The sequence below is a fragment of the Yamadazyma tenuis genome, chromosome 6, assembly GCF_029203305.1.
Source record: "Yamadazyma tenuis chromosome 6, complete sequence".
Lineage (NCBI taxonomy): Eukaryota > Fungi > Ascomycota > Pichiomycetes > Serinales > Debaryomycetaceae > Yamadazyma > Yamadazyma tenuis.
This window is the reverse complement of record NC_089466.1, coordinates 307,809-334,466: the sequence shown is the minus strand read 5'-3', so window position 1 is coordinate 334,466 and position 26,658 is coordinate 307,809. Positions and strand designations below refer to the sequence as shown.

Below are 26,658 nucleotides of genomic sequence, written 5' to 3'. Positions count from 1 at the left end.
GGTTTTTTTCTGTCTCGCATTTTTTCTTATTTATTTTGACTACATGATCCGGTTCATAAATCTTCCCATAGCTATCATGGGTGCACAAACCGCTTTTACCATCATACACAAAGCATCAATCAAGAGACTCAACTCGTATAAGATCCACATGAATATTATCAACTCCACCATAATAACAACGGTCTGTAAATTAGGGAACGACTCGGCAATTACATCAATGGGTGCAAATATTATCTTCATCAACTTTATGCTTTTGATCAAAGAGTTAATGTTTGATATGATTGTAGTAGCTCCTCTGGTAGTATCAATCAATGCTCTATTATTGGCAAAATTTGAGCCTTTGTTCAAGGATCTTTCTGAGAATTCCAACGATGAGAATGAGGTAGGAGGTTGACGTTCAAGTTGACCGGTTTGAGGATTGAAGTACAATTCTTCAGCCATGGTCTGTTCATCACCTTCGAGCTCAATTACAAACTCTTGAGAATTCCCATCAAATGGCATATTGAATGCTGAAGATTGTGGTAAAGATTCGTTGAAAGTAGCTGAATCCATTTGAATATATTTCATGCTTCCCCCATCATTACCACCACCAGCTTCACCAACAAATATATTGGAAGCAGGTAGATTCCACATATTTTTGAGCTTGCTCATATTCTTGTTAAAATTCTTAAATTGTTCCTTAGTAACCTTGATTCTATCGGGATTGTTACCCTTCTTAGCAGGTTTTGATTTGGGTTGAGATTTTGGTTTAGCCGGTTTAATCAAAGTCTTCACTTCAGTGTGGGGAGGTTCTTCAATCTGTTTCAAAGACGCTGCAGCCGTAGCTTGGGCTTTACCAGTTGCATCTGGTACTGCAGGTTGCTGGTATGCTACCCATGACAAGATATAATTCCACATGGGGTGGAAATCAGGTTTGGGACCAGCATAGAAATTAGCCCCTGATTTGGTATGATCATCTGGTTCTGTGATAATCGGTTCGTTGACCAGCTGATCAAGAAGTTCTTGGGCAGCTTGTGCTTTAGCAATTTGCTCAATATCTTTTCGTTTCTTAGCCTCTTCTTCCAAAACCCACTGTTTTTCCATGTTGTTGAAATAGTCTCTACCCAACTCCTTCTTGAGATTTTTGGTGGTGGATTTCCATAACTTCTTAAGATTTCGTTTCTTCTTGGCTCTCTCTTTGGCATCTCTTCCTTCCTCGCCTTCACCAATAATGTCTTCTAACTTATTTTCTTCATCATCAGAACCGTCACTATCATTGTTGGTAACAAAGATGTCATTGGTAACTGTCAGGGTCTTTTTGTTGTCGTAATAGTCATAGTTGGCATAATCGTCTTTGCCCAACCTCATCTGTATAGTCTTAAAAGCCTTCTTGATTTTCTGGTTCTGTTCCTGTTCTCTGAGCTTCTCTGGATCATCAAACACAAACTCCATAGGATTATACTTTTGCAGTTCTTCATCAGCGTCAGTAAATACATCTCGAAACGTCTTGTGGGTGTAATTTTTGGGCTTGTAGAACTCTGCTTCATCGTATCGTTTCTTCTGGGCAATATAATAGTCGTCTCCTTTCTTTTTAGAGAACAGAGACTTTTGTTGTCGAGGTCGCCTGGCACCGGCCTGTGGCACCCTCACACGGTGGTCTTGGTAGTAGTAGTCATGGTAGGCTGAATCATTATAGTAACTATCATCATCATCATAACCGTCGTCTTCGTAGTAGCTTCTGGGTCGACGACGACGTCTGCGGTGAGCTGGAGGTCCTTGCCTTTGTAACACATTCAACTGAGCCGGCGTCAACTCTTCATGCAATTGATCTGGATCAAATGCCACTGGTTGCGTATCAACAGAATCATTAAAACCAGTAAATTGGGTCTCTTCAGGAGAAAGGGGCATCACATTAGGGCCTTCGAAATTGGACATGGCTGTGGAAGGCAGTGGCATTACGGCGGTTTGAGGAATTCGGGGCGCCGGTTGAGAATGGGGAATAGGAGGCTCTCCTTGGCTAATATCGGCACGTTTTGATCTCAGGTCAGATGGTATTCGTCGGCCACCCTTAGGGCGATTGACAGTGTCCAAGTATGTAGACGTATAATATCCTCTGTCTGTAACATTCATGGTCAAAACAGAAGAAGGTTTTAAGGAAGAGAAAGATATATGAGAGGTTTGATTTCCCAGCGAATACGATCTATTTGTATGATAGTGAAATCAAGTGGCTGGCTGGGGCGTATGTGCAGGCAGTTGTGAGGATCTGGAAGAGTGAGGGATGAGGCAATGGAGAAGTCCGTTTTAAGCAAGTTCCTTTTGATTTTGATCAGAGAAAAGACATTTACCCGTATTAACATGATATGGAACTATAGGTGGTTTTTTCTGGGGTTTTTTTGAACATGCATTCATGAGAAGTCAAATTATTGTGTTGTTGGTAACGAGAATTCGCATTAAGTAATATAATTTGTGAATTTCGCAGCCAGTAAATAAGATAAGATGTTAAGTGTTTTGGACAAATACTGGTTTCAGTTGCTTCACTGGTCACGGAAGACATGCTATATTTTCATCATGGTTTTTTTGACATTATTTTCCACTGTTTTGACGTGACGAGTCCTGTTTCTTTAACAATATGGTCGTGTACGAACAACTCTGTTCCGCACCACTGAGCTTTGTTCGCTCGCAGCCAAAATGATTCAACCTGATAAACTCCAATGCTCCGTAGCTTAGGTATTCGGAGCTGCACCAAACCGTGCACAGGACCCCAAGGAAATATTTCCATACAACTCAGGACATCAACATCAAGCTCAAAGAAGCCTCGTGCTTTTCCGATCACTCCATTCTCATATATCGATGAGGACTTCCTTTCGGTGGTGAACAGGCAAGAAATTGCTCAACATTTGGACAATTTAGGTCCGTATCCTTCGTACTCCAACATATTGAATCCTCAGCACTTTTATCAGAATGAAATTCTTATGGAGTATTCAAGAAAAGACCCACATCCAGTGTCTTTAAGACAACTAGCAGGTTATGGTAAGAAGCTCAATAAAGAAAAGATCTTAAACAGTGCTAACTTTGTAAGACTCGAGCTTCCAATAAGGTTGGCCATAAGAATAAGGGAGTTGCAAACCTTGCCCTTTGGAATTGTCAATAACTTTCACTTTTTACAAATTTATGACAGCTATTATCATCTGTTCAATGCCTTTAGAAAGATGCCTAAAATCACATCCCTTCCAGAGAATGAAAAGTTCTGCAAACAATTATCTGTATTATTGGATGATCATGTATTCAACTTGTCTCATTTGATGATGGGGGCTCTTGAGGTTTCCATTCTACAGAAATTTCCCCAAGAAGAGTTGGATGAGTTTATGAGCTCAATGATCAGGTCAAGAATCAGTAGAAGAGTTATTGTTGAAGAACATCTTTCATTGACGGAAAACTACATGTCAATGCCCCAGGAAGTAAAACCACCGGACTATATTGGGGAAATGTTTGACCACTGTGATGCGGTTACTCATTTGAACGTGGTTGCTGAATTGGTAAAAAACTCCATGTACCCAATATATTCCAACAAGGAAAACATGCCCGACTTAGAGATTGAAGGTGATCTCAATGTATCTTTTCCGTTCATGAAACCTCACCTTCATTATTTATTCGGAGAGATCTTAAGAAACAGTTACGAAGCTACTATCAGAAAACATGGAACCAAAACATCCAAAAAACTTCCACCCATCAAAATCACCATCATAAACACTGCTCAAAGCATAATTTTTAGAGTAAGTGATGAAGGTGGAGGTATTAGCCATGATAAACTTGCCAATATTTGGTCGTTTGGAAAAAACCCCGAATTCGCCAGAAAATCTCTTGCCAATTTCCACCGGATTCCGGGGTTACAGTTGTATTCTAATTTGAAAGTTACTGCTGCTGGATCATCAGTAATAGACGAAGAGATGCTCAATCAAACAGCCATCGGAGATATCAATAGTCACAGTTTGACCAAGTCCAAGAAGTCTACATTGGAACGGTTGATCACAAGATCTCATGAACACAAGCTTGGACTCGGATTGCCTATGTGCAAAGTGTATGCAGACTACTGGAACGGAGATTTGCTGATGAACTCCCTTGAAGGATATGGCTCTGACACCAGCTTAACGTTGAGCAAGTTAGGATTATATAGTTCCAAGACCCAACTTGATAGAGCTTAAATATACCTAGTAAATCCACAATACAATCAATCAAATTTGGAGGTTTTCGCATTTTTAAAATTTCCAGTAAACCACAACAGGATGTCCAAAAACGTTTCCATATCCTCTCTACTATCAGGAGACCTTCAAGCAGGCCCATCGAATAGTATCAATTCAAACAAAACACAAATTTCCACAAATTTGGGGAGTTCTGACTCCAATCTCACCCCATCGAATTCAAAAATAAATGCAAATACAAACTCAAACATAAGGGATATGGTTTCCTTATATCAGACCGAAATCAAAATGGGCAATGGGAGCTCAGGTTTTGTGATAGATAATTCTCCTATTCCAACGCTTGAACCATCACCACTACCTAGGGTTTCTAATAATCCTTTACTTAACAGTACTTCTACTGTCTCAGATACTCATCCGATTATGGTTCTCAGTCGAGACTCAACTCCCCTGGTTGAAGAAATCTATCCAGAGAGTAAACGAGTTGACTTGACTGACCAGGTGTTGAAGTTCAGAACCAGTTTCCAGATCGAAATACCCAGCAAGACTTCTATAAGTTCAATCATGAACTATGATAAGCCATTAGTTGAGGATCCAGTAGAGGTGTTAGTGTCTTCGCCACAAAAGAAGAAGCCAGCTCCCAAGAAAATCGAGCCGAAGAAGCAAGAAAAGAGAAAGTTAGAGAAGAAGCCTGTCACAGCCAACAAGAAGAAGAAAACTCCTGAAGCACCTGCCAAGCCTGTAGTTAAATTCAAAGAACCAGTTTCTGTCCCACCACCAGAAATAATCGAAATTGACTCTTCGAAGAAAGAAAAAACGGAAAATGAGACCGACAAAGAGCTAGAAGAATCTGCAATTGATAAAGGAAATAATGTCAAAGAAAAGGAGAAAGAGAAACCCAAGGAACCAGAAAGGTCTACCAATAATATTCTTGAACCACCTGAAAAAAAGGAGAAGAAAGACCTTCCCATAATAGCATTAAATATTCCATTGATTGATCCAAAGAACCCAAAATTTGGTCAATCTGAAGTAGTTGTGAATGTCTTGAAGCTTGCTGAGGATAAATATGGGTGGTCAGTTGTTCATCCGGAAGCGAAGTCAGCAATCGATACCATGGACGACTTAATTGACGATGACGACGACAATGACAACGACAACGACAATGACAACGAAAACGAAAATGAAGATGATGAGAATGAAGAAGAAGAACGCAAAAAGGACGAAAGTAAAAAGGAAGAGAACAAGAAGGAAGATAGCAAAAAAGAAGAGAATTTATCTGAAGAGCAGCTTGTGAGAAGACATGAAGCTAAAATGGCTCGTAAGGTGGGCAAATATGATTTTGAAGATCCATTTATCGATGACGACGAATTGCAATGGGAAGAGAAGATTAGCTCCACCAAAGAAGGTTTTTTTGTATATTGGGGTCCTTTGATCGAGGAAAGAAATGTGAAGAAGCCTACTAAGAAACGTTGAACGTTACTTCATGTTTATAAATATATACTCAGTTTCTACGTATAATTAATCAAGGAAATCAAGCTGATTCAAATGGTGATTCTATCTACTGTAATTGAAAGCATCTCAAAGACATTCAACTCATTTGATGAACCCTTGAACTGAGATTTAGCGGTCGACAAAATCTTGTTAAAGTTTGAGATTATTGAATCAACTCTATTTTGGTGGGCTTTGAAAGCATCATAGCTCTTCAAGATAACCAAAAGGTTCAATTCAGCAGACAAAGTATTCAATGGCCCACTGTTAATTCTGTAATACTTCACATCATCAGTTTCTGTTTCAGTTTCCGAATCTTGGTCATTTTCCACTTCAATGAAAGAGCTTTCAATAGTTGTATCAATTAGATCCAAGACATCCAAAAACCTATTTTCAGTCAACGTCAAATATTTGGTGGATTTCTTAACATCACGAGATGGTAAAGCAGGAGGGTTTGAGGTTCTCTCATCCAGATCCAAGGCCAACAGTTTCAAATCCAGTTCAAGATCATCATCAGTAGCCTTATCTTTGGTAAACAATTCTTTCAAAACACCGATCAAAGCAGCCTTCATATTTTCCAAAGGACAATTCCTCAAAGAATCCAAGATAATGGTATAACTGGTTTGTTCGGGTGCTGAAGCCAAAACTTTAGATACCAAGGTCAAGGTGTCAAACCTAAAGTCCTTCAAGTCCAGCGAAGGACAAGAGGAACAGATAAATAACAACATCAGGCAGTAGGTAGTCAAATATACCTTAGGAATGGCACTGACCTCTAAAGTTAAATTCTTCTTTTCAAAGGTCAGTTTTTCGATTGCATACCATGACCAAAAGACCACCAAGTCCTTAACAGAATTATTATTGAAATTAGGACTGACTAGCATAGGGACAATCAATCTTAAAGTTAACATCACAGCATCAGTGAAACTGAGATTAACAGGAAAATGGTTCTTCTTTGTATCAAATGCAACTGAGCGTGCATGGTAAAGAAGACATCCCAACTTGCTGATTTCAATCTCTTTCAAATCCTTATTTATGATGTTTGTGAAGAGGTTTTCTTGATAGTCCACCACCAACTTTTCGAACATTTCGCTTAAAACATCATCTTCGTTTATGGTCAAATCAAATTTGTGGAATATTTCATGGGTAGACACAATAATGTCTGTAAAGACTTTGTCCAAATCCATATCAAAGCTCATACACAATTCATACAATCTGTCTATGACAAGCAAAGTGGAATCCTCCGTAGGACGATTAACAATTGAACCAATGTAATTATGTGCCAGGCTTGGGATCCAGTGTCTTCCTATTAAAAAGATTGCATTCGACACAAACCCTTGTAGAAGCTTCCTTTGCAAGTACTCTTCATCTGCTATAACCTTTTGCAATTCCTCTTTCGATAATCCATGGTCCTTAGGCAATGGCATAGCATTATAATTCCTGACAAAACTATAAATTCTCTTGAAGTAAAATTCCATGTCTCTAGTCCGATCCAAACTGATATAAATTGAATTGAGGAATGAAGATATGCACATAGATAAGAACCGAGAAGGATAAAGAGTTTCAATATTCTTGAGATTGGTGTTAATCAATTCATATAACAGATACAATTTCAAGTAAAGGAATCTCTCCCTCACACTATCATCATCACTTGACACATCAATATCTTCTAATTTAACGGTGGATAACAACTCACAGCACTTCAAAAACAACTCCTTGTGATTACCAAGCTTGGCCAAACAATTAAATATGTAGAATACACGGACACTACAAGGAGAATGCCTTAACGCAGTATCAAACTTGAAGTCCAGTTCAAAAAACGCAATCAAAAGACTGGGCAAGTCCCAGCCAATTTCGTATGTCAACTTTGGGTTTTCATTCAACACATCTAGAACTGTCTGTAACAAAGTCTCTCTCTCATCTGTGGTGTATTTTGATGGATCCGATAGATAGATATCAAGGATGGTACTATAGCTCAAATAATCCTCAGACTCAATAGTCTCCGCCACTGACTCTTTGATGTTGGAAATAATGGTTTCAAATGGTAAACTTTCGATGGTTGTCACAGACGAACCTCCCACACTTTCTGAATCGGACATAATGATCACAATCACCAGCAAAAAATGAAGAGGGTGGTATGAGTAATTTCCAAAAGGTACTTCCCAACTTTCTTGTCAGTGGAATTATAGAGTCCGCGAAATATACTACTTGCCCGAATAGTTAAACAATTATTAGGTGGACCACTATAGGATGTCGTTGCATAGTGACCAGGATTCTAGTGAATCGGGAGACGGAGTTGAAGATAGTTTGAACGGAGAGAAGATTGGCCTGATTGATCTCAAGCCAGACACTTTAACCACTTCTATCGTACTTCTGCGACCCTATACGAATGATAATGACCACCAAAAAAAGGCAGACTACAGTGAAGACAATGAGAACAATAAAGAGGTCAGTAATGACAAATATGGTAACAGCGATCATGACAACAAAAACCACGATAAAGAGTCGTTTCTAGGGTCGAAACAGATGTTTCTCGATTCTTTAGTCCATGACGAGAAGATCACAATTCGGTTTAAAGCTGTCGGATCAACGCCCTCCGTAAACCCCAAGATCTTTAAGATATCATCAAGCTCGTCTGTGAGTGTATTGATAAAGTTTCTCTGTAATCGGTTGAAGCTGAAAACCATATACGTTTACATCTCCAATTCGTTCCAGCCTAATCCAGATGAGAATTTGGGGCAATTGTACCAGATGTTTGGGGTTAATAACGAATTGATTATCAATTACTGCAATTCAATTGCCTTTGGATAGCAACATGAACGTCCCACAAACAACATGATACACATGGCGAGTCAAAAAGTCAAAAAGACAAAATAAAGTTAGACAAGGGAGGTTACAAAAACCCTGTTAACTGCGATGACAGATATTGTGGACACAACAGGTGCTACTTTCCAGTCATAATAGGGTCGTTAATTTGCTACCTCACGCTAAATGTGCAAGTAAGCAACTTAAAATGTGGATGCAACAAAGCCCCAGGTTAACTAGTATATGAGCAATGGGACATAAAACCTGGCAGATGGTGACAAAACAGGCAAATATCCTGCTCAATACAGAAGCAGAGTGTACAGCCCCAGGTGTTTCAGGGATATAGGCACCGGTGCCCGAATTATAGGTACCTTTCGCGGGAGATGGCACAGTAGAGTACAACACACCGTGTATTTTAACCAAAAGAGAAATATTCCAAATAACGTCGCAGGGTTCATTGCAAACAACAAATAAACACTCGGCTGGTTTTAGAGGCTATGATTTCATAGTTGTTGACACAGCTGGCTCTTGTAACATTCCACCCAGTTAGAAGCTTACAGTAGCGAGGAGCGAGTTGAGGTGGTATGCAATTATGATTAGACATTTCTTCGGTTGGAAACCGATGAAATTTGATAGTTAAAACATTTATTTGGTATTATACAAATCAAACTAAACTAGTAGAAGACAAACTTGGCAGAGCCAGAAGTCAAGGTGACAGTACAACCGTCGGAACCGCTACCATTGTATTGGCCATTTTCGTACTTACAGTCACCAATAACAGAACCACCATCAGCAGCAACAATCTTGATATTGTAGTTTGGTTGTTCTTCATTGTTAGGGTTTGGAATCAAAGACAAGTAAGTGTTACCGTCCGTAGTTCCGGCACCCAAGACAACTGGAGCCCAGTTACCAACACCAGAACCGTCAGTACCCCAAATACATCCATCTTCGACAGAAACACCGGCATTGTTAACGTAATATTGGGTGGAAGTCTTTCCTCCTTTCCAAGTGTAGTAGGTAGAAGAGTCGACAACAGAAACTGGAGCAGTTCCACCAGCAGACAACAAGGTTGGGATGTTCATGTTTTCAGAACCTGGGTAATCAGTTCTACAGATAGCAACATCTTTGCTAATTTCAGAAACAAAGTTAGCATTTTGGGTACCCCATTCACACAAGTAGTCGCTGTTAGAGTTGGATTTGTACAACTTACCGTTCTTACAGTACAAACCACCAACAGAAATACCACTGGAAGGTTGTTCGGATGGCCATTGGGTTTTGGACATACCAGCTTGACAAGCGTAGGAACAGTAATAACCGTCTTGACAGGTGGAAGAGGTATCACCGTTTTCGTTCATGATGGAAGAGAAACCACCATTCAAATTGGAAAGCCAGTCGATGGCAATAACACCTTGACCGGTTGGAAGAGTATCACAATCGTAGACACCGTCTTCAAACTTTTCGGTTGGGTCAACAAAGTTACCCAAGTCACCGGAAATACCACCAGAACCACTAGAAGAACCAGAAGAACTAGAAGTTTCAGTTGATTGTGGAGCAGAACTAGCAGCTTGAGTGGAAGAGGCAGCCTGGGTAGAGGCAGCCTGGGTGGAGTCAGCCTGGGTAGACGTTGAAGTTGGAGTTGGAGTTGACGAGGTACTGGTAGTTTCGACAATCGAGGAAGCAATGGCCGCAGTGGAAGTGGCATCTGGGCCTTGGATGGTGTGTCCTTGGACGTCGACGTAAACCACAGTAGTGACTACAGCCCTCTTGTTCAAATGAACGTGTTGATGGTTATGGTTAGCAGGAGCAGCCATAGCCAAAGACAATAAGGCGGAAATAGGTAACAAAAACTTCATATTTTAAGGAAAGGAAGGATCGGAAGGATTTTCAAAGAATGACAAGTATAAAGGAAGGACTTGAAGGTTAGTTAAAGTTGGAACGATCCGAATCAAAGGAGTGACTGGGTATATAAAAAGCCTTTGCTTAAGTATAAAGTGATGTGTTAGAAAAAAGGTCTTTCAAAAAAATTATCCGCTCAGGGGAAGCCAATTCACTTATAAGGAGAGGGGGGCCAAAAAAATTCGTTTCAGTAGATCGCTTTGACACCCAAAATTCCGTTGCTTTTTGGAAAGTGCGAGCACACGAGCCCGCGAACATGAGCATGCCACGACCCGAATACCGGATGTATCAAGAACCGTCAGAAGAGATGTTAGGGGTATGGTATGTACCTGAAAGTTAGTGGATGTATTTTAGATGGTGGTGGGAGCCTACAGATTCAATTTGCTCGAAGTTTGCGCCAGCAAAAGGGAACTAGTACCCAGAAGCGTTTTGGCCCTAGAAGTGAAAATAGTAAATAGCGATCTCTGGGGTTCATAATTAGTCCGGCCCAATGCGGCAAGCGGCTTTCTAGATTGTGTGAGTCAGTGGAAAAAAAGGCAAAACGTTCTAGACCGAGCCTCACCTGCAGGCCGGGCTGTATAATGGCTCACACCGCACCGGCGCGCCGTGGCACCGTGGTGGCAGGGGGCCGGTCCATCTCCCACTACCGTGGGCGGCGAGACGACCAAATTGTCAAAACGTGCCAGCTAAGCGATAATTTGCACACATACTTCACGTGACAAATACACACCAGTACAACTCCAATAAATACAAAGGCTGGTAATGCTGTTGTTCACAGTTGACTTACAATGTAACCTTAAGTGAATATAGGGGTGTATCCATTTTGGGGGTAATAGCTTGCATGGAATTTACTAACACTAGAAAATTTTTCTTCGCAAGGAGTGTGTGGTTCCAAAATATCCAATGATCAGACTTGCAAAAAATTAAATTAGCGTTTGAGCGGCTTTTGGGGTCCAGACCATGCAACGGTTGTCAAGCGGCGGCTCTGAAGCCTGTATGATGGTAGTATAGTGGTCTAGTTGGAGATTAGTTGGAGGTGGCTCGGTAATTATGATGCAAGTGTGATGGTTCGCATATTAGAATCGATTTCGCTTGGTACAGGCGATATGCAAGAGATGATAAGATCTTGCACCGGAGGCGGCAGCTGGGTCGTTAGTAGCCGTTATAAGGTGCATATGATTCAAGAGGTTGTAATAGAGGAGACAGTATGATTAAAACTGCTTTTGTCACTGCTGACTCCATATGTTCATTAACTATTATACAGATCGTATCACATCACATAAAAAACTAAATACCAAAACCCATCTTCGAAATAAAAGAACTAAAATACAGTTTGACGGTCGACACCTAGATGGTGCCCTCGTCCTCAATTCCCAAATTAAACCAAGGATGATCCATGGCTCCTTGTGCCGTTAACCGATTCTTAGGGTTTACTATGAACAAGTTCTTGAGCAAATCGATCAAGAACCACCAGAAAGTGAAATTACCAAAGTTGATGAGGTGCTTATTCTGTTCGTAATTGTAGTTCAAGGAAAAGTCAAAGTTGATTTTCAAGCCGATTCGGCTGGAGATAAACTCGTCGATTCGGGTCAACTGGTCAACATTCTCCACAAACTGATTGGGCATCGACGACGAAGGGAATATCAACCGAAGGTGGTTGTCCTCTTCATCAATGTCGATATCGTCATACTTGTCTTCAATCACATCGTCGATAGCATCCCCATCTTCTTCTTCGTCATTACTCTCTTCACAATCGTCCAAGTTGATCAGATTTTCATCGGTAAAAAAACTGATTCCACATTCATTTCCAGCGATTTTCAGTCGCCTTACCATTGACTTATCAATGGGGTACCCCACAAACTTCTCTATCATTGCCAAATGCTCCAAATTATCGTGAGTCTTGAATAAAGGCTCACCAATGATCAACTCCACCAATATACACCCAATCGACCACAAATCACACGGACTAGACCATCCACACCCAAGCACGATTTCGGGGGCCCGATAGTGTCTAGTGCTGACAATGGATGAATGGTATTCATCATCAAAAATGGCACTGCCAAAATCGATTATCTGAATCGAAGTGTCTCTTAGTATCTTCAGAAGTTTAGGCACTTTTTTGGCATCCAGCAGATTGGATAAATGAAGATACGCCAGCATCAACGTACTGGACTGAAGAGGCTTCTTCAAGAATGAATCGTTATAAAGCAAGATATTCTCGGGCTTCAAATCGGTATGAATTAGATTCAAATCGTGTAAAAATGCAACAGATCTAATGAGCTGTTTGGAGATTGATTGTACATGAGATCCAGGAAACGGTATAAACTTATTGTTTTCCAAGTAGTCGTACAATGAAATCTTCAACAAGTCCGTGACAATGCAAATATGGCCTCGATAGTCGAAGCATTCCCGTAGGTGAATACAGTGGTTCAAGTTGTTATTATCATACTTCTTCAATGTCGCCAAAATCCGTAGCTCAATCTTAGCGGCATCCCTATACTTGGGGATATTTCGTATGATCTTGATGGCCACATGTTGTCGGTTAAGTTTATCGTAACATTTGACAACCTTGCCAAAGGTTCCTTGGCCCAAAAGCTGCAAAACAATAAACCGATTAGCAAATAAGCTGTTCAACTCAATGATAAAATGGCCATCCTTGTCATCACATGGAGGCCCGTGCGGGTTGTGAGGAACCACCTCGGCCTTGATATTTCCCACTTTGTGGTTTGTTAAATGAGCAACCTTTTCGTAAAAACATCTCACCTGGGGCAATTGAGGTAACGAATTAGTGCGCTGTTTCTTGGCCACATCCATCATGGTGTCACTGGTATAGTTGTTAATGTTGTTGACATTCAACATTTTAAACGCATTGAACGAGTCGTTGTCAAAAAAGATCACCAGGTCGCTGTTATTCCGTTTTGCCCGAATTCGATAGTTATTGAGGTTGCGCTCTTCAAGAATGATCACATCATCATCGTCATCGACTGCATCTTCGTCATCATCATCCACATCATCATCTCCAAGAGGCTCTGTTTCTTCAAACACCGTGTGGTAGTAATCATGGCCCTTGGGGAGGTATTTCAGCATGGCAGAATCAGTGGAGGAGAAGGTGGAGTTGCTATTAGAAGCCGGATTATTGGTTCCTGTGAACATCACCTGGTCGTTGTAGGAAGAAGACAGTGACATAGACGAGTTGACGTCGGAGGTGTTGGTAGTGGTAGAGGTACCGGTGCTACCAGGCTTGGAGTTGCCCAAATTTGGGTCGAACGATTCGCTGAAGCCTCTGGGTCTTTTTCTATTTGTAATTATCGACATGGTCACAGGCGAATAGGCTGAAGGAGACTTTAAGCAGCCAGCCACAGATTATATACCCAGAATCAATACTTTAAGATAGTAGAATAATCAACCAAAAAAGTACAAATGTGAAATTATCCAATTTTAAGATTTAAGGGGTTCAAATGGTGAACTAATTTTTGAAGCTGCACTAATGGGAAAAATTCTGGAAAAAAGTAGCAATTTCTCCCGTAATTGCTGAGGCGAATATCAGTAGATAATAGAATCAAGCGATTGCTAATGTTAGTGTGAAAGGATGTACGGTGGTGGGTGAGAATCTGCTGAGAAATACTCAAGAGATTTGAGTGAGTGAGCGTGTATGAGAGTGAGGCAGAGAAGCAACAATGAGACAGAGAATAGAGTTAGTTTTGGTGGGCCGGGGAGGAGACTGCGGGCGATGTATGGTGAGGGGGGGAGAGGTGCCGGGCAGTTAAATGGGTGCGGCGGGGGGGCATAGTGACGGAGGAGAATAAAGAATGGGATCCCTGGAGGCGGGTTCGGCTGATGTAGAAGGGTCAGCCTATCGGGCCCAACACACCTGTTGCCTGAGATAAGTGGGAGGAGCCACGACCGATATGAGACGGCCACGACCGATATGAGACGGCCACGCCCCCCGGGTGTGTATGGGTCAGGACCTACGGGTAGCGGTCCCAGAACTGCATGCCCGTCGGTAAACCACACGCCCGTTTTCGCGCCCGTCTGCCAGGTGGGGACTGCCAAGCGCCTTTTTCCCAGGGACACCTACCACACGGAACTATAACTATATTATTGGCGCCTTGGGGAAAACGCGTCTAGTATTCTTCAAACCTTTCTCCGTCTAAGGCACCGGCAAAAACAGTACACAGGTATGCTTGCAAGGGTTCACCCGCCCTTGATTGAACAAGGTTCAGGAAGAGGTAGATCCCCCTTCGACAGCCAAGAAGGGGACTCTCGGGCGGTAAATGTCAATACCTATTCCTTTTTAAACAATGATCATCGGCGGGTAGAATCTGTATACAAGGCTTTGAACAATCAATAACTATCCCTATTTAGTTTAATGAAGACGTATAATTGGTGCATGCGCGAGCAATTAACACAACAATTGACGAAAAAGAGTTATATGAGGAAACATCTATGCAGGTTCTGTTATCATCATCTACCTAAATGGGGAATTAATTACCTGTCTTTCGTATAACTGTCAACAGGCGCATAGGTGCATACTATTAGGGGCCACAAGGGGGCTAAACCAATAAGATATGCTACATGATTGGAGATGTTAAGTCAATAGAACACCTCACCTAGGTGTCTATACCAAGGCCGGTTGTAAACATTTTAAAGGCTAATATTAATCGAAGCTTAACCGCCCGTGAAAGACCTACAGACTTGGTAATTTGGCGCTTGATATCAGTGTATCATTAAGTATACCTTCATTTACATGTTCTTCAGGACACCGTATACATCTTCGAGGCGCTTATTCATTCCCGGCTGCAGAAACTGTGAAAGTCTGCTGGTTAATTGCACGCGCGCGCACAATATGTCCTGTGTATGTAGATCCGTATGGGCCCCTTTACAATCCACTACTACCCGGGTTTTTTTTTTCTCTTCATATACCCAAACAACATCTTTTTCATCAACCATTGATACCTGTGTGTCCTGTTGAACCACTCATACCCAACAACCCCCATCAACCTTCCCTCATCTTCCCGCGAACCAGCTTCTGGCGCTTACCTTCTTTTTCCCCTTTTTGCAGACACTTTCAGGCCCCTCAAGAACCTACTTCAAAACACCTGATTGTCGCCTCATTCATTTCCCTCTTAACATCAACAAAATCCGTACCATATCATTGATACCATCCCGGCATTAACATCTCCTCCGTCATCATATCATCTGCTCCCCATGGCGTATAATCAATTATTTACCGATCGTATTGCTACCACCGACGCCAACGGTAATGTCTTAACAGGCGCTCTTCCGTCAATGGTGAATGGTATGCAAATAATCGGCTTGGGCATCGTTCCAGTGGGCCAGCAACAACTACCTCAAGGTTACATCCAAGCTCCGGTCCAAGCCCCCATGTCTACTCATATGAACATGATTGACCCTCTGGCGTTTCGGCAAATGCAATTGGCGCCTCAAACACAACTCATTCAAATGCTCCCTCAATCTCTTGCCACCAATTTAGCATCTAACCAAGGTCAAATCCACTACATTGCCCTGCATCAGCTTAACCAACAGCCCAATGTTATGTCATTTATGCCGGTTAATCAACAGAATTTGAACCATGTACCACAACACACGGGTCAGCACCCGCAACAGGTGGTTCAGTTGATGAACCAAGTACAGCAACGCCAGCAGCCAATGGTTCAACAGCAGCCAATGGTTCAACAGCAGCCAATGGGTCAACAGCAGTCAATGGGTCAACAGCAGCCAATGGTTCAACAGCAGCCAATGGGTCAACAGCAGCCAATGGGTCAACAACAGTCAATGGTCCAACAGCACTCGATGGTCCAGCAGCAGCCGATGACCCAACAGTCTCCACAGTTCCATATGGTTCTGCAGCCAGCAGCTCCAAGCGTGAAGACATCTAAGGCCAAAACGGCCAAGACGACGCCCAAAAGTACCCCCACCGCGCGGCCCACTAAAGCCAAGTCGGTGCTGCGTGGGCTGCAAAATGTTACCCGAATAAAGAGTATGCTGAGAGGCCTTCAAAGCTCTCCTTCAAAGCTGAAAACTCTGGTTCTGAGACCGCAAAGTACGCTGAAGGGTCTGCAAACAGGTCACAAAGCCAGTCTGAAAAAGGCCCTGGTGCCGCTGATATCTTCGTCTCCCCTGAGTTCCGCATCAGTGGCATCCACTCCGCTTTCACGAGTGTCTCTAAACTCTGCCTACTATAATTTGGAGTCGGACTTCAACGACTCGATCGAAGAATCCAGTACGGTAGTGCTGCCTCAACAGCTCACTTCAAACACAAATCTGCCACTCCAATTCGACAATGCTGTTACTAACTCCAGATGTGACGAGTTGGATGCTGCTACACCATTTCCACCTTCTGTTTCTCGGAAACATAGTTTTGGTGCCAATTCTTTCAAAGACAATACAGGAGTTTATTCTGTTATTCCTACTCCCCAAACTGATACTTCAATGGTTTCTCTTAAAAACTTCCAGCCGTTAAGGCGTCGAAATTCCATGTCACAACTCAATGAAATGTCCATTGAAACTTTGACTCCCGTCGACTTTTTGTTCAATAAGGAAAAGGACGGCGAAGCCCCTGCGCTTGAGTTTGAAGATTATGAAAAAGAAGACCTTTTTAGATTGGAAGATATTTTGAAGGAAATTCCATTTGACGAACTAATCAAAAGAGGTAGCCTTGATGAAATGGGTACTCCAGGATCGTTTACTTTCAAGGATCCAAGAAAAGCTAAAACCGCTGGCAGTACTACCAGCGGCCGTAGTCCTACTTCAACATCACCCAATTCAACAAAATCAGCTTCCCTGCTTGATAAGAAAAGTCACAGTTCATCCAAAAAGTCCAAACTCGGATCAAAACCTTCTAACCTGGTAAACACCCCCAAGAATTTCTCCCTAGAGGAGTGTTCCAGTACTTTTAAACTGGCAAATTCACTCGATATAATTCGTGAAGACACTTTTTTCACCAATACACCACCTTCTTCTACCCTGGTACCCCATTCTCCCACAAATTGGACTAAAAACCCAAAGAAGGTGGATAAACCAATGTTGAAGAAAAAGCGTAGTTCACCTAATCTCGAAAAGAAGAAGCTTCTTAAAAATATGAAAAATGGGATTGTTAACTTTCAACTCAATTCTTAGGAGTATTATTTCTGCTTGACACTCCTTCACCATTTTTTCAATTCACCATCACCAATTACCTACGTTTATTTCGTGTCAACCATCTATATATGATTTACGATTAATGCAAAATTTAGAGTATCTTGTGGTAGATTATGCCTATATTAGGCTTCAGTATCGTTATATGTGTATTGTGTATGCTAATTTCTAAATTATAAGTTCTTGTTGTTTGGAAGTTCGTGTCTAGAACTACAAATCCTTGTCTCTGGGAACGTATTCCTTATACAACACAGGCTCCTTTCTGAATCTCCTATAAAAGTTCACTTTACCTTCACTTCCATAAGCATAGTATGCCAATCCAAAAGGCACGATTCCCATCATCAACACGTTGAAAATAATCGATTTAGGCTTGAATCTGAAGTAGTTCCCAGCATTTTCCTTAGCTGTATTGAACCTTTGAAGCTCTCTATCTGGTCTTAATGTACCTGCCATTATGAGGGTAGGTTAGAAATTGATGTAGTTTTATTGGATGAATTTTTTGTCAGTGCGAAAAAGGTTGATGTTTTTTTTTGTGTGTGTGAGATCCATTTATTCCTATTAATACACTATTTACGAATATATCCGCTATTGTACAACTACATCAAATCATCCAAGACCACTGATTCCACCCCGTTTTTCAATTCTTCTGTATCACCCAACAAATCTACCGAGCTATCCTCGATTGTGACTCCAATACTCTGTAGTAGCTTGAAAGATTTACCATTTATGTAGAAGTCTCTCAAGCTGGGCTTAAAGTTCATGTTGACCTTATTCTTCTCGAACTTGACGTATAGCCTATTCATCTGTTCGATTAAAACATTCACTTGCTGCAAAATAAAGTACAAGTTATCATCAATGGGGGAAAGATCTTCTAGTATCTTTTTGCCCTTTTCACTGAGGTTCTTGTTGATTTCGGTTTCGTTCAAGTACTTCAAGTTATTACTATACTTTCTCAACATGTCCACAAGTCGCTTGCCTTTTTCGACTTGGAGCTTCAAGATCTCTCTCAACTTGAGCTCGAGCCGTATATCTTTGATCAACTTATTTATGACCTCGTCGTCCTCTCGGTTTGCATCTTTACTAAAGTCAAGATGCTCATGATGTTTCAATCTTATCCAGCCATTATCCACCAAATCCACTGGAATCGTGAAGATATTTCTCAATGCATAGAGCTCGAACTTATCAAAGTTCTTATCGACTTGGTTTTCTAAAAGAGTTTCAAGTTTCGCAGTTCCCAAGCTGATTTCATCTTTGGGTAGGTTCACCCACACGTCCAAATCTTCATGCTCTTTTAACAAAGCTTGCTCATCTTTATCAGAAGACGCATTTTCAGCTTTGATCTGCTTGAACTCTTCTATCCTCTTGGTGTGCTGCTCAACTAGGTACGTTTCCATTGCCTGGGTGCATTTGTAAAGAATATGATTAACAGCATTAATCACATCATCAATGACCGCCAACGGGGGATATCCAAAGTGCTCTGTCAATACGGATGTCACCCGGTGATCATACTCTATTGTGGTGGTGGACGGAGTGCCGGTTTCACTATTGTTCACACTGCTATTCACGCGGGTAGTCATGTTTATCTCACGAAGGTTTCCTAAGAGTTTTTTGTTTATTTGAGCGCGACCTGAACTTGGCTTAAAAACTGTTCAAACTCTTATATCGCAAGATTCATCATTTCTGCCACCGATTGATACAAATAGATCTCCCAACATTGAAACGTCTTTATCTTTCATTGTAGTAAGAGGTTCACATTTCCACCTATTTTCCAATTTACACATTTAGTGGGATAACTAATATTCTTGATAGACAAAGTCCTCAAACCATCCACACTCAATACCAAAATGCAATCAGATTTGGTACCGGGGATATCGTTCGTGGATTGTAAGATACTCCAGTACAAGTATGCAATTTACAAAATCAAGCATCTTCTCCCATTTTTGGCGGAATTGTTGTCGTCCAGTTCGGCTAATAAACTTAGACTATGCAATTATTTGACGTTATTATCAGGTAACGTATTTGCCATAAATGAAGGACTATTCAATAGCAAATTGGAGGCAGTTTCTAACTTCAAGTTATTCAAGGTTTCTCCCATAAACATCTCTCCCATTGTCAGCCATATTCCTTACGATAGTAACGATGTCAACATTAATCCGATGATAGATATACCTTCCACAGCAACCAGTGCTAAATGCACCAAATTATTGGAAACTTTGTATAATCATTGCTTACAAGGTTATGAGAAGAGACTAGCACAAGCACTCTCCGAGTTGCCTGATTATGATGCCTCCAAATACGATAAGATAATCGAAGCCACTTTCACTGATAAGGATTTAGATTTGGTGGGTTCAAGCGAGCTCTTATTTGACATCACAAAAGACGAAAATTTGCTTAAGGACAATACATTTGTTGAAGCAACTTTGATAGACATTGATATCAGAATGATCTTTGTTATAATAGAGAACTACAAGCAAGCCTTATCCAATTTGAAAGTGACAATTTCCAAGTTTAAGGGATTAAAGTCAAACTTGACTAAATTGAACAGTATCCAAGATTGGGAATTGTCGCTACATAAAATAATGTTGTTAACTTTGCGGTTGAACGATATGTACATTATATTGAGGAGATTTGGCAGAAAGATCTATTTATCCAATTTTCAACATTTAAATGATCAGAAGTTTTTGATGCTGTCCCCAAATTCCAATTTTCTTAAATTTACTGTTTTGAAGAACATAGATGAGGTCTTCAATCAAACAAAGAAGAATGGGGTTTTAATTGCCAACTTGACGAGACTACTTAGACAGAATTCAAAGTTCGAGGTTAATGTTAAGAATGTGTTAGACTTTAACAACTTTGCCAGTCAAGGTCATTTCTTGTTAGAAAGCTCTTTGATTAAGTTTGAAGAATTTGGTAGAAACTGGATTGCTGCAGAATTGAGATTCAGAAGAATCAACAATCTACCAAAATTCTACTTGACAGAAACTGCTAACTCAGTGGAGAAGAACACAAACTCTAAAGCCGAGTCTTCTACTGATGATGCAGCTAGTATAGAGAAGAAGATGAAAAAACTTGCTGTGGACGACAATTCTAGTACTAGCACCAAGGAAAAGTCCATTTTCAACAGACCTTCGAGGTCTTCTTCAGTTTCGTCAAACAACTCCACTGCCTCCGCCAGCTCCATAACAAGAATGGCAACTGTCAACTCATTTAATCGTAACTCTGTTATTATTCCCAAGACAACCACCAGTCCTAGACTGCAAAGGCCAAACTCTATGATATTTTTGAGTCCCACTGCCAACGGATCTGCCAATAGTTTACCAGTCAGAGCTGGAAGTATTACTAGCTTGACCGCACCTTCTGCCAATTCTGCTGCTAATGGTCGTCGAAGATCTAATTCCCAACCACAGTCTTCTCCAGAGCATTTACTGGTGATCAATAATTATCCCTCTCCATCTACTTCCCCGTTGAGTTCGAGGATAGCATCTTCAGGAGCTGCAGCAGCTGCATTAAAACAGAAGGGATTAAGTCCCACTCCTGTGAGAAGAACTAGTATATCCAGAAAACCCGTGACACCTACCAAGCAATCTGTGATTGCAGAGGAAACATATTCAACGCCTCCCACGAAATTGAGTGCCAACCAAAGGCTTCAGAACCACTTGAAAGAAGCTGCCAGAAACGGTTCATTGATGACGCAAGAGAAGGAGATCTTGACATCAGTTGTATTTGATCCTAATCTTCCGTCATCGGTGAACATTAGAAGATATGCTGAGCGGGAAGAAATCGCTTCAACAGAGGTTAGTGTATCTTCCCCTGTACCGATTGAAACACTTGACCCAGCGTCTGTAGATGTTAAGACAGCTCCATTGAAACGTAAAACAAGGGACGAGGTGACGAAGATGAATACCAAGAGGAATAGTCAAGTGGTCAATGTATCGTCCAATACGTCTGTTTCGAGTTCTACAGCAAAGAGCTCTGAAATCTCTTCTTCTACAGATAGGGCTTTTGAAACAATTGTTGCATCCCCAATGGAGGAGAGTGATTCATTCAATAAGAAGGTACGGTTTACAGGTGTTCCAGCATATTCAGAAGCTGAAGATGCACCAACCAAGTATTCAGCTCGTATTCTCAAGAACTTTGCTGTGTTCAAGACTCCAAGTACAAAAGGGTTTAGGAAGAAGGATCAAATGTTAAAGAAAGAAGAAAGTATCCTTTTCAAGTCGCAGCTTCATCCAGATCAAGCCCAAACTGGACCACAAGCATTCCTTTCTAATTCATTGCAAAACACAAAGTTTAAATTGAAGAGCAAGTTGACCTAGCACCGACCAACATCATTGATCTCATCATATCAGTTTAATAACCTACTTGCATAATTTTCCTTGCATTTTAATATTGAATAATTAATTCCGTGCTACTTTGTTATCACCATTCTCATCGCTCTCGTTTTCTCATCGCAAAAAAAATATTTCCAAAATCTGTAGTCAAAGTGCTCTGCAAAAATGCCTGAACAATATCACAAGAACAACATGAATGGTCACAAAAGAAGGAAACAGTTTATAATACCCGAAAGTAACAATCCTATTAACAAAGACGGAATTTCAGAATGCTTTCAGTCTTTTCAAACCGATATGTATGTTTCACTCGCACCATGCCATATATCAAGCCCTATCAATGGAATTAAAGCTCAACACTTGGACCCCTTGATCATGAATTACTTCCCGAAGGCCCAGGGTGTCGTCATAGCATATTCAAATATCAAGTTACTAGATGGGAAAACAGAAGATAATGTTCCATTAGCAAAGATTTCCGATTCATCTCCATTCACTTTTTCATGGATATCAGTTGACTTACTCGTTTGGAGACCTCAACTCGGCGATGTTTTAGAGGGCTACATCTACATGCAAACAGCATCCCATATGGGGTTGTTAGTTCACGACACATTCAACGCATCCATCAAAAAATTCAATATTCCTTCTGACTGGAAGTTCATACCATCTCAGATCGATGAGTATGGTGAAGATAATGAGACGGAAAATTCGAGCCAATTTAAGTCTTTGGGACACTGGGTGGACGAAAATGAAATCAAAATTGAAGGAAAGTTGAAGTTCAATGTTAAAAACATCCATAGCTCAGGAAGGTTTGTTTCTATTGAAGGAACATTAATCAAGCCAGGAACTGAAGAAGAGAACCAGCCAGTGTTCAGAAACCGTAGAATGTCGTTATCCAATGACCAGTTCCAAGCCTCTCAAGCATCCAACCTGAACAACCATAAGAAGTTCGATGATAATGACGAAATCACCAACAATGATATATCTGAAGAAGTACCACACTATACGGAAGGATCTGACAATGAAGAGGCTATAATAAATGAATCTGAGGATTCTGATTAAGTGTTAAATTTCATTAATTTTTTACATAAAATCTATTATATATATGTACAAGTCAAATCATTACCATTATTATTTACGTCGATTATCGTTCATCATCCTCCAAATTGCAAACCTCTCTTTCATAGTAGGATAATGATAATGTGTCCTTTTCATTTTCATGTACTTCATCCACACATAGAGCCACTCTTGTTTTACATCCCGTCGGGACATATTTAGAGTTTCTCCCATTTTCTTACTACGACTTGATCCCCCCATTCGAGTCAACCTTTGCACCTTATTTAATGCCTTCAAATTAAGCATTGTCAAGAACAATCCCTGGAGAATCGAAAAGGCCACAACTGCTCCAAATCCGTATTGGCTTTCTTCTATGAAGTTTTTCAAGTTCATACCGTAGAAAGCAGGTACTAAAGTTGCAAAAGTTATACCCAAGGTATAGATGGTAACCTTCAATTCAAACAACATCAAGGAGTTTCTATTTGCATCCAAAATAATATTCACAATTTCCTCTGTTGCTTTAATATCGTGGACCAAAGATCCCGAATGCTGCACAAACTCATCACAATGAGAATAGTACGATTCCAAGATGTTTTCGATTTCTTCGGTATGTCCTTTGAGTTCAGCTGTTCTAGGCTTCAATAAGTACATGGCTGCAAGATCCTCATCATTGTCTAATAGAGTCTCCAATGCTTGCTTGATTAACAATACTTTTTGATAGTAACTCTGTACACCTTTCAGCCGAATCAATAAATCCTGTAATTTTTTTCTATCCACTTGGCTTTCTAATTCAGATAAGATAGCCCCACAGTTTTGGATATGTACTTTGAGTTCTGCTTCCAAGTATCCCATTACATTGATTAATATGGTTTCTAGGACCTTGAACTCAAAAGGCATGTTATTAGGAGCTTTCAATTTCAGTTCCAAATCGTAGATGAAAAGCCCTAATTTGGTGGCTATTTCTGGAGATGAAGTATCAAAAATCATCACTTGTTCCTCTTTAATCAAGGCCTTGATATGCAGCAAATTCACCAAAATTGTATTGGGGGGCCGGATCATGATCTGAGGGGCCACATCAACCAACGAGGTATCGATCTTTCGTAGATCCCGTGGATGTAAGTTGTGGTCTTTTAAAAACTGCATTTTGGGATACCTCTTGGAAATTGCGATATTGTTCCCCGACTGATCAAATACCGTACAAGAAACATACGCATCGTTGGGAAGAACAGGCTTTAACTTCCCCATTTTACTGATATCGATCTTGGTGTTGGCGTTGGAAGTAAATCCTTTGAATGTGGGTATCTGATTCTCAGGATCAGTAACCAGCTCGATGGGATGGAACATTTTGTTTTTGAGAAGATACTTGAGGAAATGTTCTCTCCTATATTGCCTCCGAGAAGTAACATCTTTCTTCCAGTTACTTTGCCAGTTGTTTCGCCAGCCGTTTCGCCAGCAGTGACCCCACCATTGATAATTCCAAGGATTTTTCCAGGCTTTTTTCCAGTCTTTTTTGGGATCTGACAGATAATTCCGGTGGAGACATGGTATGTTTCGATACAATCCAAAAGTCTGAACCTCTGCTCGAGTCAAGGCCACTCTGTTAAATCCCGCTGATAGCATACCGGCTGGTTATTTGAGTTTGGAGCCTGTGAAGTCTTTTATATTTGGAACTGAGTGCGAACAACATCTGGAGTCAAATGTATTGAAATACTATATGTGGAGAGAATTACGACATATAAATGAAATGGAGGAGAAGAAGTGAATATTGGCAATTGACAATGGAGACTTAATCAAAATACTTTCTGGTTTCAGAAATACCAAACAATTCTAATCTAAGACCTGGTAACGCTTCTTCAGATAACAACTTCAATCTTTCGTCCAATGTATTGTTAACTTCAATCTTTCCATTCTTGTTGATAACAACCACTCCACCAGCACAGTCTTTGCTCAAGAAGTCTGATTCGTCGACGAAGACTTTAATAGGGAATTTGGCCTTTTCTTCAAAGTCCTTGGTGACTTCGTCGACAACTTCCTTAGCTAATGACAAGTCGGCTTCTCTAACCTTGATGGTGACTTCTTCTTCTAATAAGGTAAACAAACCTTCTTCAATCAAACCCACGAAGGCAGCCTTATATTCACCTTTGTTAGCACTTATTTTATTCAACTGGGTTTTAGCTTCGTCGAAGATTTGGTCCAACACTTCTTCCTTAGTAGCCAAAATTCTTAATCTGGTCTTGTTGGCAATAGTGGACTTGGTGATTTGCTGGGCCAAAGAAGCCTTCTTGAATTTCTGTTCGTAGGCAGCATCAATAGCAGCAGTTTCAGATCTGACGATGGAAGCCTTTTCAATTTCATATTCTTCGTCGGCTTTCAACTTAATTTCCTTAGCTTTTTCTTGAGCTTCCTTCTCGATGAAGGCCTTCATCTTGCGAAGTTCGGCGTTGACCTGGCGGGATTGTTAGTAAACTTGATGGTATGATAAGCAAAACTTCGGTCGTCGGTGAGCGACGGCGATGGGCGATAGGGTGAAAGACATCAATTCTGCACCATTCTCACTGCCGTTTAGACACCATCAGTATGAATTTAATGGTGGCAGAAGTGTAGAGTAGTTCGGCTTGTGATGTTACATACTTGGTCATCAGTGAGAGACATGATTGAAACAATTGGATTGATACTCCCTGAGTTTTCAATTCCTCGAAAATAATCGCTGCGGGAGAGTAAAATTGGGTATGCGCACGCACATGGCTGTGAAGTTATCGGTATAAGCCGTTGGCACAAGAATATATTTCATAAATATGTATCAAAGAACCGAATTCAAGAAGTTGGTGGCAAGTTCAACACCCACAAAGGTAGCAGCATTGGCCGGGAAGGATCTGGCCAAAGCTGGCCCCACTCCTGGGAAGAATGCCTTGATACCTCCCTTCGCGTAGATATTCTTGGTGGTCTGGACAATTGAAGTGTTTGTGTTTGATGATTGTTGAGTTGACTTGATCGTATCAATGGGGAAAACACCCAACCACATAGACACACCAGCACATCCTCCGGCGATTGAAATGTTCAATAACGATAAGCCTTCTTCTCCTGGTTTGGTTAATGCCTGCTTCAAGTACTCGTAGGTAGCAAAGTATAAGGCCGAACCAGGACCATCTCTGGCCAAGGTGGCGGCAGAACCCTTGAAGATAGACCTGATACCACCGGTTCTGTACATTTCTGCAATCACGGATCCCATTGAGGACTTTTCCTTCAGAATCTGCATCATCACTTTAACTCTTTCAAATGGAGCTGCCACCAAGGTGGTTGGAATCGCCGAAAGAAACCCGGCAGCAGATATATGGGAGATTTGGAATTGAGCAGGAGAAAGTCCCGTGGCGGAAGAAATGAGTCTTTTTCCCACATCATAACCCCAGAAAGAAACAGCAAACATTGGGGTAACTCCTATCAATGGAGGAACCACGCCTCTGTAGAAACCAGGTAATCCTTCTTTGACCAAGGTCAGCTTGATACCCTTCAAGGTAGAATCGTATACGCCAGTTTGTAGTCTGACTTTGACGAGATCAAAGGGGTGGCCTGTTAAAACAGCACATATACCACCAAATCCTCCTGAAGCAAATGATTTGACGTTGTCAACTAATACACTATCGACTTCTTCCATATCTATAACAGTTCTATGACTTTAAGGTGAAACCACAAATGAAAGAAAAATCCACGATAAGTTCCAATGGACAAAAAAAAAGTTAGAAGTGCAGGTTTATATGTAT

General features: G+C 41.0%; 16 protein-coding genes across 16 annotated transcripts; 6 read left to right on the top strand and 10 right to left on the bottom strand. All coding sequences in view use genetic code 12, as the record gives it.

The window, feature by feature from the left end:
- Positions 1-39: 39 nt before the first annotated feature.
- Positions 40-2,109, bottom strand: PSN45_004382 (uncharacterized protein; the record flags this gene model as incomplete). The annotated part of the gene is made up of 1 exon (XM_006687070.1): positions 40-2,109. The coding sequence occupies one exon, from the start codon at positions 2,107-2,109 to the stop codon at positions 40-42; it is 2,070 nt and encodes a 689-aa protein (XP_006687133.1).
- A 581-nt stretch (positions 2,110-2,690) lies between these two features.
- PKP2 (putative protein kinase) lies at positions 2,691-4,181 on the top strand (the record flags this gene model as incomplete). Its single annotated transcript, XM_006687071.1, has 1 exon — positions 2,691-4,181. One exon carries the CDS (start codon positions 2,691-2,693, stop codon positions 4,179-4,181), a length of 1,491 nt encoding a protein of 496 aa, XP_006687134.1.
- A 417-nt stretch (positions 4,182-4,598) lies between these two features.
- Positions 4,599-5,648, top strand: HPC2 (HIR complex subunit; the record flags this gene model as incomplete). The annotated part of the gene is made up of 1 exon (XM_066158281.1): positions 4,599-5,648. One exon carries the CDS (start codon positions 4,599-4,601, stop codon positions 5,646-5,648), a length of 1,050 nt encoding a protein of 349 aa, XP_066014378.1.
- Positions 5,649-5,716: 68 nt separating this feature from the next.
- On the bottom strand, positions 5,717-7,759 carry PSN45_004379 (uncharacterized protein; the record flags this gene model as incomplete). Its single annotated transcript, XM_006687072.1, has 1 exon — positions 5,717-7,759. The coding sequence occupies one exon, from the start codon at positions 7,757-7,759 to the stop codon at positions 5,717-5,719; it is 2,043 nt and encodes a 680-aa protein (XP_006687135.1).
- A 151-nt stretch (positions 7,760-7,910) lies between these two features.
- On the top strand, positions 7,911-8,471 carry atg12 (Ubiquitin-like protein; the record flags this gene model as incomplete). Its single annotated transcript, XM_006687073.2, has 1 exon — positions 7,911-8,471. One exon carries the CDS (start codon positions 7,911-7,913, stop codon positions 8,469-8,471), a length of 561 nt encoding a protein of 186 aa, XP_006687136.2.
- Positions 8,472-9,139: 668 nt separating this feature from the next.
- SIM1 (putative secreted beta-glucosidase sim1) lies at positions 9,140-10,318 on the bottom strand (the record flags this gene model as incomplete). Its single annotated transcript, XM_006687074.2, has 1 exon — positions 9,140-10,318. The coding sequence occupies one exon, from the start codon at positions 10,316-10,318 to the stop codon at positions 9,140-9,142; it is 1,179 nt and encodes a 392-aa protein (XP_006687137.2).
- Positions 10,319-11,708: 1,390 nt separating this feature from the next.
- Positions 11,709-13,676, bottom strand: LKH1 (serine threonine protein kinase CMGC group; the record flags this gene model as incomplete). The annotated part of the gene is made up of 1 exon (XM_006687075.1): positions 11,709-13,676. One exon carries the CDS (start codon positions 13,674-13,676, stop codon positions 11,709-11,711), a length of 1,968 nt encoding a protein of 655 aa, XP_006687138.1.
- Positions 13,677-15,933: 2,257 nt separating this feature from the next.
- Positions 15,934-16,257, bottom strand: PSN45_004375 (uncharacterized protein; the record flags this gene model as incomplete). Its single annotated transcript, XM_006687077.2, has 1 exon — positions 15,934-16,257. The coding sequence occupies one exon, from the start codon at positions 16,255-16,257 to the stop codon at positions 15,934-15,936; it is 324 nt and encodes a 107-aa protein (XP_006687140.2).
- Positions 16,258-16,877: 620 nt separating this feature from the next.
- PSN45_004374 (uncharacterized protein) lies at positions 16,878-17,501 on the top strand (the record flags this gene model as incomplete). Its single annotated transcript, XM_066158280.1, has 1 exon — positions 16,878-17,501. One exon carries the CDS (start codon positions 16,878-16,880, stop codon positions 17,499-17,501), a length of 624 nt encoding a protein of 207 aa, XP_066014377.1.
- Positions 17,502-17,729: 228 nt separating this feature from the next.
- On the bottom strand, positions 17,730-17,972 carry PSN45_004373 (uncharacterized protein; the record flags this gene model as incomplete). The annotated part of the gene is made up of 1 exon (XM_006687078.2): positions 17,730-17,972. The coding sequence occupies one exon, from the start codon at positions 17,970-17,972 to the stop codon at positions 17,730-17,732; it is 243 nt and encodes an 80-aa protein (XP_006687141.1).
- A 143-nt stretch (positions 17,973-18,115) lies between these two features.
- Positions 18,116-19,096, bottom strand: PSN45_004372 (uncharacterized protein; the record flags this gene model as incomplete). The annotated part of the gene is made up of 1 exon (XM_006687373.1): positions 18,116-19,096. One exon carries the CDS (start codon positions 19,094-19,096, stop codon positions 18,116-18,118), a length of 981 nt encoding a protein of 326 aa, XP_006687436.1.
- A 267-nt stretch (positions 19,097-19,363) lies between these two features.
- On the top strand, positions 19,364-21,835 carry PSN45_004371 (uncharacterized protein; the record flags this gene model as incomplete). The annotated part of the gene is made up of 1 exon (XM_066158279.1): positions 19,364-21,835. One exon carries the CDS (start codon positions 19,364-19,366, stop codon positions 21,833-21,835), a length of 2,472 nt encoding a protein of 823 aa, XP_066014376.1.
- A 180-nt stretch (positions 21,836-22,015) lies between these two features.
- On the top strand, positions 22,016-22,906 carry PSN45_004370 (uncharacterized protein; the record flags this gene model as incomplete). Its single annotated transcript, XM_006687080.2, has 1 exon — positions 22,016-22,906. One exon carries the CDS (start codon positions 22,016-22,018, stop codon positions 22,904-22,906), a length of 891 nt encoding a protein of 296 aa, XP_006687143.1.
- An 82-nt stretch (positions 22,907-22,988) lies between these two features.
- Positions 22,989-24,244, bottom strand: MRS2 (magnesium ion transporter; the record flags this gene model as incomplete). Its single annotated transcript, XM_066158278.1, has 2 exons — positions 22,989-23,089; positions 23,143-24,244. The coding sequence occupies 2 exons, from the start codon at positions 24,242-24,244 to the stop codon at positions 22,989-22,991; spliced, it is 1,203 nt and encodes a 400-aa protein (XP_066014375.1).
- Positions 24,245-24,686: 442 nt separating this feature from the next.
- VMA4 (V-ATPase V1 sector subunit E) lies at positions 24,687-25,552 on the bottom strand (the record flags this gene model as incomplete). The annotated part of the gene is made up of 2 exons (XM_006687081.2): positions 24,687-25,346; positions 25,532-25,552. 2 exons carry the CDS (start codon positions 25,550-25,552, stop codon positions 24,687-24,689), a joined length of 681 nt encoding a protein of 226 aa, XP_006687144.1.
- Positions 25,553-25,700: 148 nt separating this feature from the next.
- CRC1 (carnitine transporter) lies at positions 25,701-26,552 on the bottom strand (the record flags this gene model as incomplete). The annotated part of the gene is made up of 1 exon (XM_006687375.1): positions 25,701-26,552. The coding sequence occupies one exon, from the start codon at positions 26,550-26,552 to the stop codon at positions 25,701-25,703; it is 852 nt and encodes a 283-aa protein (XP_006687438.1).
- Positions 26,553-26,658: the final 106 nt, after the last annotated feature.